We start from the raw sequence: 8,367 nt of genomic DNA on the forward strand, positions 1-8,367 counted from the left end.
GGATACACTTACAGCTGCTCCCAGTCCCTTCAAGGCTTCAAGTTGGCGGCCCGGCTTCAAGTTGAGATGGCGGCTAGGAAAGCCCTCTCTTCGTCCCACACCGTCACCGTGGCCGTCTTGAAAACACGTCAGTCGTCTTGGTTTACAGGAGAGTTTTTGTTAACTCGGCGCTACTAGCCTATCTGCCTGGCCGCACGGCTGGCACTGTAGTACGATCCATCAAACTTCCTCAGTGCTGAGAGGTGGTCTCGTGCCTTCATCGTAAGGCCTCCCCTGTCTCGTTCCATGATTGGCAGCCTGGTAATACTTCAGTGGCAAGTCTTCCCACTAGCCGTTATTGAGATGGCCATATCCTGTCACTTGCCGCGCTGTCCTGTCCGACGTACGGTAGAGTGATATAAGCCGCGTGACTCGCTGAGTCGCTTATCACCTGCTGCCATCCACTATGATGGGTCCTACTCAGTAGCTAGCCGGGTTCCGAGGCTTGCTGTACGTCCGATCGTCCGACCGGTCCCGGGCCGCTATGTAGTCCTTTCCGTGCAGGCTGAGCTTGTGCGGCACAGAGCCACAACGACCCGGCGTACTGCTTGACATGACCTCAGTGGCAGTGAGGCCCGGTGAGTCAACTTGGCATCAGTCACCGTTGAAGGGCCTCGCCCGGGCCCGACCGGGCCGCGTGGCGGGCCGGCGGCGGCGGGTGACCGCCGGAGTCACTCAATCCCTCAGTCAGTCCCCTCAGCGCCCCTCCTGAGTGTCAGCGCCCGGCCCGCCGGGGCCCAGCCTGGGCCGGTCCGCCGGGCCCTCCGGGGTTATGAGGGGGATGAAAGTTTGTTTCTGCCGTTTCACTCAGTTCGATTTTTGAAGGAGGGGAAGAGAGAAAGAGAGGGAGAAGAAGCGAGGTCAGAGACAGTGGCTATCTTGAGAGGAAGGACGAAGCACGGTGAGAATCCCTAGCAGGGATCATGTTCACAGATGTCACAGCAGTGTCAGAGATGTTCTCATTTGACAACTGCTCACGAGCTGTATGGTTGCGTGACAGTAAACAAGTCTGGGTTGAGGGGGAAGTACTTGGGTCGGGGTCAGCAGGGAGGCTTCGATGCCGTACGAGCGAGGGAGAGGTGAGGGAGGTGGAGGCAGACCATGTCGCCCTCAAGAACCCGCGAGCTGAGCAGACCATGGCCGACCTGACGTCCCTGACTCAACTTGACGAGCCAAACGTGCTCTTCAACCTTCAGTCTCGCTTCCTCGAGCTCTGCATCTACACCTGGACCGGCCCGATCCTCCTCGCCGTCAACCCCTGGCACACGATCGAGGGCCTCTACAGCAGAGCAAGCATGGCAAGCTTCATTCGCGACCGCCAGCGGCGCCTCTCTCCCCACGTCTACTCGGTTGCTCATCGCGCGTACGAGAGCCTGTCGAGCACGCAGAGAAGTCAGTCTATCCTGGTGAGCGGCGAGAGCGGATCAGGGAAGACAGAGACGACGAAGCATCTCCTGCAGTACCTCGCTGCTTCCAGCTCTCACTCTTCCTCCCCCCCCCCCGGCGAGCATGAGCTCTCCTTGCAGCATATGAGCATGGAGCAGCAGGTCCTACTGACTAACCCCATCCTCGAAGCCTTCGGCAACGCCAAGACTGTGAGAAACGGTGCTGGAGGCGTGCGATGAGGAACGAGACTGACGTAGGTGCAGACAACTCCTCGCGATTCGGGAAGCTGTTGATCCTTCAGTTCCAAGAAGAGGTGGAGCAGGCAAGCGATGCGAGGAGGATGCGAATGTGTGGAGCAAAGATAGAGACTTACCTGCTGGAGAAGTCGAGGGTGGTGCGACAGGGAGGGGGGGAGAGCAACTACCACATCTTCGAGGCTCTCAGAGACAGCTTGCTTGCTCGCTCCCCTGCCTCCTCCTCTCGCTTGCCTCCTCTGCCCCCCGAGATTCAGTTGGGTCTCGGCGTTCAAGACTTTCGCATCCTCGGCTCGTCGTCTTCGGCTCATCCTGTAGTTTCGCCGCCATGTCGCTTGCTGGAGGTGTACGAGGCACTCGCGTCCATCGGAGTCAGCGACCAGCAGTGGCTCGACCTCACCCGCGTCCTCCTCGCGCTCCTTCACCTCGGAAACTGCGACTTCATGGCTGACACCTCCAGCAGCAGCACCAGCGACGTTGACACTGCCCGTCTGCGTTCCAGCAGTGATGTGGAAGTGGCGGCGAGGCTGCTGGGGTGCGAGGAGGAGGAGCTGGTGAAGGGGCTGCTTGAGCGGCGAGTCAAGACGGTGGAGGAGAGCGTAACGATCTGCAACAGCCGAGAGAAGGCGGAGACAGCACGCGACTCGCTGATGAAAGCTCTTTACGGCCTCCTCTTCCACTGGATCGTCTCCAGAGTCAACGACTCCCTCGCCACGCCCACAGGACGCGAACTCAGAAGCTGCAGCAGCGGCTCCAGCAGCGGCTCCAGCAGCGGTCGGAGGGATGGCTCAAGGTCGGTGAGCATTGGGGTGCTTGACATCTTCGGCTTCGAGTTGTTGGAGAGGAACGGCTTCGAGCAGCTCTGCATCAACTATGCCAATGAAAAGCTTCAGCTGCAGGTGTGTTCGAGCTCCTGCAAGCTCTTCTCCTCCATCCTGCCCTGCCCTGTCCTAACCTCTGCTCTGCTCTGCTCTGCTCTCTGGTGTGCTCGAACTCCTGGCACTCGGCCTGACGCTGCTTGGTAGTTCAACGAATTTGTGTTCAAGGAGGAACAGGAGGAGTACCGCAGGGAAGGCATCCCCTGGGAACTGGTCAGCTACAAGGACAACCAGCCATGCATCGACCTGATCGAGGGCAGAGGTCTCTAGGCTCCTTCCCCCTCGCCTCTGACCGTGAGAGCAGGAGGACTTCTGGCGCTGCTCGACGAAGAGTGTCGCGTGCCTCGAGGAAGCGACGACGGGTTCGTGTCCAAGGCTCGGGGGATGCAGCAGGAGCATCTCAAGGCGCCAAAGAGAGAGCGGGAAGCGTTTGCTATCCTCCATTACGCTGGAGAAGTCTGCTACAGCAGCCGAGGGTTTGTCGACACCAACAGGGACCTCGTCTCGCAGGACTTGCTCGCCCTCCTTGGCTCCTCTCGCTGTTCGCTGCTCTCCCACATGATGCAGGTGGACAAGCGGGCAGGAAGGAGCAGCATGCCTGGCAGGCGGAGAGAAGCGAGGCAGGAGACGATTGCCTCTGAGTTCAAGCAGCAGCTCACTTGCTTGACGGCATCCCTCGTCGAGACCGACCGGCACTACGTGCGATGCCTCAACTCCAACGCCCTCAAGCTCCCCCACAAGTTCGACAAGCCGCTAGTGGCGCATCAGCTGCGTTGCAACGGAGTGGTGGAGGCTGTGCGGGTGGTGCGGGCTGGTTTCACGGGGAGGTACGGGAGGAAAGAGTTCGAGTCTGCCTTCGCCTCGCTCGCCGGGAGGAGGAGAGGAGGGGAGGCGAGCACGAACGAGGCCATCTCCGACGTTCTGAGGTGAGCGCGTGCCTGCTCCTCTGCTCCTGACCTCAGCGCGTGCAGGCTTGCGGGGTTGAGGAGGGGCGAGGACTACGAGATCGGAGCATCCAAGGTGTTCCTGCGGGAGGGGAGGATCCACAAGGTGCAGGAGCTGCTCGCAAGCTTGTATCAAACTTCCGTCTGCTCCTTGCAAGCACGAGCCCTCGCCTGCCTCGCGCGCAGGCAGCTGAGCATGCGGCGACTGAGCTGCGTCAAGATCCAGCGATGGCACCGGGCGATGAGGGCGAGGAGAGACACCTGCCTGCTGGTGCTCGGCCACGTGCGCAGGCTTCAATCCGCCATGCGCATGCGCAGGCGTCGCTCGTTCCTGTTGGAGAGGAGACAGGCAGTCTTGTCCATGCAGCGATGGTGGAGGAGGAGCTTGCAGCACGCTCTCGCTCGCTCCCTCGCACTCGCCCGTCGGCCACGGCTTTCAAGGCTTGGGAACGCGTTTGTGGATGCGATGCTGGAGGAGCTTGAGGAGAAGAGAAGAAGCGTCGAGCAGCTCGAGAGCCTCACGGCCTCCCTCCTCCAGCAGCTGCAGGACTGCGACACGGAGCTGCAGCGCAGTCGGATGGAGAGACTGAAAGAGGAGGCCAAGTACGCCTGCGCGATAGAGGAGCTCGAAGGAAAGGTCTTCGCACAGAGCCAGCGGGCTGAGGAGGCTGAGGAGCTGGTGCTGCAAGCCAAGACATCCATCCATCGCATCCGGGAGGAGCGAGACGAGCTGCGGCAGCGATGCTCTCTGCTTTCCGCTGACTGCGAGGAGATGAGGGAGGAGATGAAGAGGATGGAGAAGGCAAGGCAGAGGCTGCAGCAGGAGAGCGACTTCCGACAGACGCGTGTGCTGGAGCTGTTGAACCATCGGAACCTGCTCAACGGCTCCAGCAAATCTCGAGTAGTCATCAAGAAGTCTCCTCCTCAATGGAAGTGGAACCGACTGCAGGAGCGAGAGCGAGCGAGCAAGCCTACGCTGAGCGGATAATAAGAAGTAGCGACGACTCTAGCTCCCTCTCCAGCTCTCCTTCTCCACTGAGCTTCCGAAGTTCACTGAGGCCCTGAGTCAGTCGGCCGCGGCCACTGAGCCTGAGGCTCGGAGAGTCGGGCCTCCGAGTCCGGGCCTCCGGGCCTCCGGGCCTCCGGGCCTCCGGGCCTCCGAGTCCGGGCCTCCGGGCCTTCCCTTTTGTAGTCTGCCAAGACAAAGTGTGCTGAATGAGAGCGAGTCGATCCATGCTGGCTAGACTGACGCTGCTGCTCACGCTGCTGCTGCTCTCCTCCTCACCCACCCCCTCCTCCACCTCCTCACCCACCCCCTCCTCCACCTCCTCACCCACCCCCTCCTCCTCCTCCTCATCCACCACACCCTCCACCTCCTCACCCTCCTCGTCCTCACCCTGCATGGACTCAGATCCCAACTGCTTGTCCTTTGCCATGGCGGGCGAGTGCAGGTGAGAGCTTAAGGAGATGCTGCATCTGACACAGTCTCAGTTGGAACGACTACGTGAAGAGCGCATGTAGCGGAGGATGTGAAGAGAGGAAGGGCCTGACGGCTGCATACAGGCAGAGCCTCCTGTAACTCCTGCCATGCGCCTGTAGACGAGAGAAGCGAGAGCGAAGCGTCGTTGAACAGCATCCCTCTCCTCTTCCAGGGACGAATCCAAAGTTCTGTCGAGGGAGTGGAGGTAGAGAGGAAAGAGCCAACAATGGTCAGCGGAGGAGGAGAGATCCGCGCGTTCCTTCCTCTCCTGTCTGCCTGCTGCTGCTGGGGGAGTCAGGTAATGATCCGCTACGAGGTCACAGGAGAGAAGCTTGTGCCTGATCAAGGCATCGTCTTCCTGCACATGGACGGGGAGGAGAGGGAGGCCATGCCGTTCTCCCGAGGAGAGTTTCACCTGCTCCTCGCCCACCCAGGCCTCTACCATCTCCAACTCTCCGTCGACTCGCACGACCGGCTTCAGCGCTTTCTGCTCCTCCCCTTCTCCGTCAATGTCAGCGAGCATGGGTGGCAGACAAGCAGCACACCAGACGAGCCATGCGCGGAGCCCTCGGTGTCATCGTCAAGTGAGGACGGCGAGCGAGTGCTCCCGCACTCTCTCAGGCGACTCTCGTCCTCCCCCTGCCCCGTCCACTGCCTCGACACCGAGGTCGCTTGCCTGTCGCTCTCGCTGTCGGAGTGAAGACCCTCGAGCAGGCGCTGCAGGAGCGAAGAGACGCGGCGGCGATGGAGCTGGACGAGCACGCGGTGCCCTCGCCTCTCCTCTCCCTCCTCGTCCTCACTCTCCTCGCAGGCAGCAGCAGCTCGCAAGCCGTTTGTTGTTCAAGTGGGAGCATGTGACGGGCGGAGTTTCGACCCCCTTCACAAGTAAGTGAGGAGGAGGCAGGGGAGGATGAAGCAGAGGAGGCAGAGAAATGTCTGAGCGTCTTGCAGGTACATCATTGATCGAGGATGGCATGGCGTCCTAGTTGAGCCACTTCCTGACCTTTTCCAGTCCCTCAAGGTTCCGTGCTGCCTCTGCTGCCTCTGCTGCTGCTGCTCCTGAGCTTTTTGCCTTGGCTTGCTTCGTGCTGCTTTCTCTTGCTTCCGCTTACACACCAGTAGGAAACGTACAAGCACAGTGAAGGACTGAAGTTTGCCAACGTTGCTGTGACCGACCCCGACCAGGTTTTAGTCTTCATCCTCCCCCTCGTCTCTCTCCTCCTCCCTCTTGCTCTCACCTCCTCCTCCACCACCACATCTTCTTCTCCTCCCCTTCTTCCTTGTACTCTTCATCTTCAACTCGATCCTTCCCTGCTTCCTCCTCTTCCTCATCTCCTGTCATGGTGCCTGCAGGTCTGCGAAATGTTTCGGGTGCCGCGGGCACTTGTGGATGAAGAGGAAGTGCCCGACTGGGTAGCTGACCCCCCACCTTGCTCCTCTCCAAAATTCTCGTCTTCGTCCTCGTCCTTCTCCTCTCACATACCTGTAGGCCGTTGGAATCTCTTCCTTCTTCAACGATCGCTCCGTGAGTGGAAACTCGTCCTCCCTCCTCCCTCCTCCCTCCTCCTCCTCCCGCCTTTCTCTACTTCTCCTCGCGTCATCTAATCTTCTATCTTGCAAGGCCATCTCAGGGATCGGAGCAGCGCAAGAAGATTTTGAGCTTTACTCGCAGAGGTCAGAGAACTCCTCCTCCTCCTCCTCCTCCTCTCCTCCTCCTGCTCCTCTCCTCCTCCTCCTCTCCTCCTCCTCTTCTGCTCTGCCTAACGATCAAACAGAGTCATCAAACAGAAGGTTACATGCGTAACCTTGAGCGAGGTTTCCCGTCTCCCACCTTCTCTCTTTCTTTCTCCTTTCTTCTTCCCGTCTGGCTCTGCCTCTCCTCTCACTTCCCCAGCAGCTGTTCTCCTCGCACCAGGTGGAGCGTATCGACTGGTTCCAGGTGGACGCGGAGGGATACGACGCCAGCATCCTCAAGCAGCTCGACCTCCCTCGCTGGCGCCCAGCCGTCATTAGCATGGTGCTCCAATGCTGCTGCTGCTGCTGCTGCTGCTTCTCCTTGCTCGACTACATGGTCTTCTGCTTTCTCTCCCCTGACTGATCCCTTCTCGCTTTCCTCCCTCACCTAACTCGCAGGAGACGATCAACTTGCAAGCCCAGGAGCTCGCGCAGGTTTACAGCAGCTTGACTACCTCGGGGTACGACGTCTGCTCGGATGGACGCGACCTACTCGCCCTCCTCACCTCCCCTTAACCACCAGACTCTCCACCACCTCGTTTCTCCTCCTCCTCTTCTTCTTTTCTCCTCCTCCTCGTCTTCATCTTCGTCCTCGTCCTCGTCCTCGTCATCATCCTCGTCATCATCCTCGTCTTCATTTTCATCCTCGTCCTCGTCCTCATCCTCGTCCTCCTCGTTTTGCCTCCTCCCCTTGCGTGGCTCTACGTTCTGTTCTATTGTTTTATTACTTTCTGCTCCTTATCTTAGTTTGCTCGCGTAGTGCTGCACAAGTTTCTGTCAGCATCTCTCCTCCTCTCCCTCCTCCTCTTCCTCTCCTCCCCCTCTCCTCCTCCTCTTCCTCTCCTCCTCCTCTTCCTCTCCTCCCCCTCTTCCTCTCCCCCTCCTCTCCTCCTCCTCTTCCTCTCCTCCCCCTCTTCCTCCCCTCCCCCTCTTCCTCTCCCCCTCCTCTTCCCCCACTTCTCACCTTCACTAGTCGGGTCCTGCGCTGGGGGTCGCGGAGGATGAACATGACCACGAGAGAGGCGACGATGATGCAGACGAGGAAGACGCGGAGGAAGGGGAGGAGCTCCCAGCGTCGCAGAACTCCATGCTGAAGTTCGCAGCAGGCCAGAGATTCTTGTGCTTGCTCAAGCTGAAACAAGATTCAGCTGAGCGAGAGGGGGAAGCAGCGAAAGCAGCGAGGTTGTATGGGAGGTGACGGTTTCGGTAGTGAGGGGAGATGGGCGGAGAGAAGGGGAGAGAAGGGGGAGGGGGAGGAGAACGAGGGAGGAAGAAGGGGAGGACCTTGGAGGTGGTGGTATCGAGGAGGAGGTGGGCCTGACGTAGGATGACGTCAGCTTTGAAGAACGCTTGCTGAAGGTGTGCGCGGTAAAGAAACTGAGCTGCCAGCGAAAGCTCCTCCTCCAACTCCAGCAGTCTCCCGTGTAGCTCTCCCAGCGTGCGCACAGCCGCTGAATGCGCTAAGCTGGGAGGAGGAGGAGAAGAGGAGGAGGAGGAGGCGAAGGCTGCGTCAGGGTTCGGATGGGAAGAGGAAGTCTCCGTCCTTTCTCCGAGACTGTCAAAGAGGAAACGAGAAGCGAAGGAGTCGAGGAGCGCAAGGGTGTCCTCGTCCCTTTCGTGCGAGGATTGGTTGGTGAGGAGGAGGAGGAGGG

General features: G+C 59.8%; 2 protein-coding genes across 2 annotated transcripts; both read left to right on the top strand.

The window, feature by feature from the left end:
• Window positions 1–992: 992 nt before the first annotated feature.
• GUITHDRAFT_82670 (hypothetical protein) lies at window positions 993–3,487 on the top strand (the record flags this gene model as incomplete). The annotated part of the gene is made up of 4 exons (XM_005818900.1): window positions 993–1,644; window positions 1,689–2,578; window positions 2,705–2,819; window positions 2,859–3,487. The coding sequence occupies 4 exons, from the start codon at window positions 993–995 to the stop codon at window positions 3,485–3,487; spliced, it is 2,286 nt and encodes a 761-aa protein (XP_005818957.1).
• Window positions 3,488–5,282: 1,795 nt separating this feature from the next.
• Window positions 5,283–7,231, top strand: GUITHDRAFT_121851 (hypothetical protein; the record flags this gene model as incomplete). Its single annotated transcript, XM_005818901.1, has 9 exons — window positions 5,283–5,648; window positions 5,696–5,746; window positions 5,793–5,866; window positions 5,933–6,002; window positions 6,104–6,166; window positions 6,603–6,655; window positions 6,757–6,796; window positions 6,876–6,998; window positions 7,115–7,231. 9 exons carry the CDS (start codon window positions 5,283–5,285, stop codon window positions 7,229–7,231), a joined length of 957 nt encoding a protein of 318 aa, XP_005818958.1.
• Between the last annotated feature and the right edge of the window lie 1,136 nt (window positions 7,232–8,367).

The sequence above is a fragment of the Guillardia theta genome, assembly GCF_000315625.1.
Source record: "Guillardia theta CCMP2712 unplaced genomic scaffold GUITHscaffold_259, whole genome shotgun sequence".
NCBI lineage: Eukaryota > Cryptophyceae > Pyrenomonadales > Geminigeraceae > Guillardia > Guillardia theta.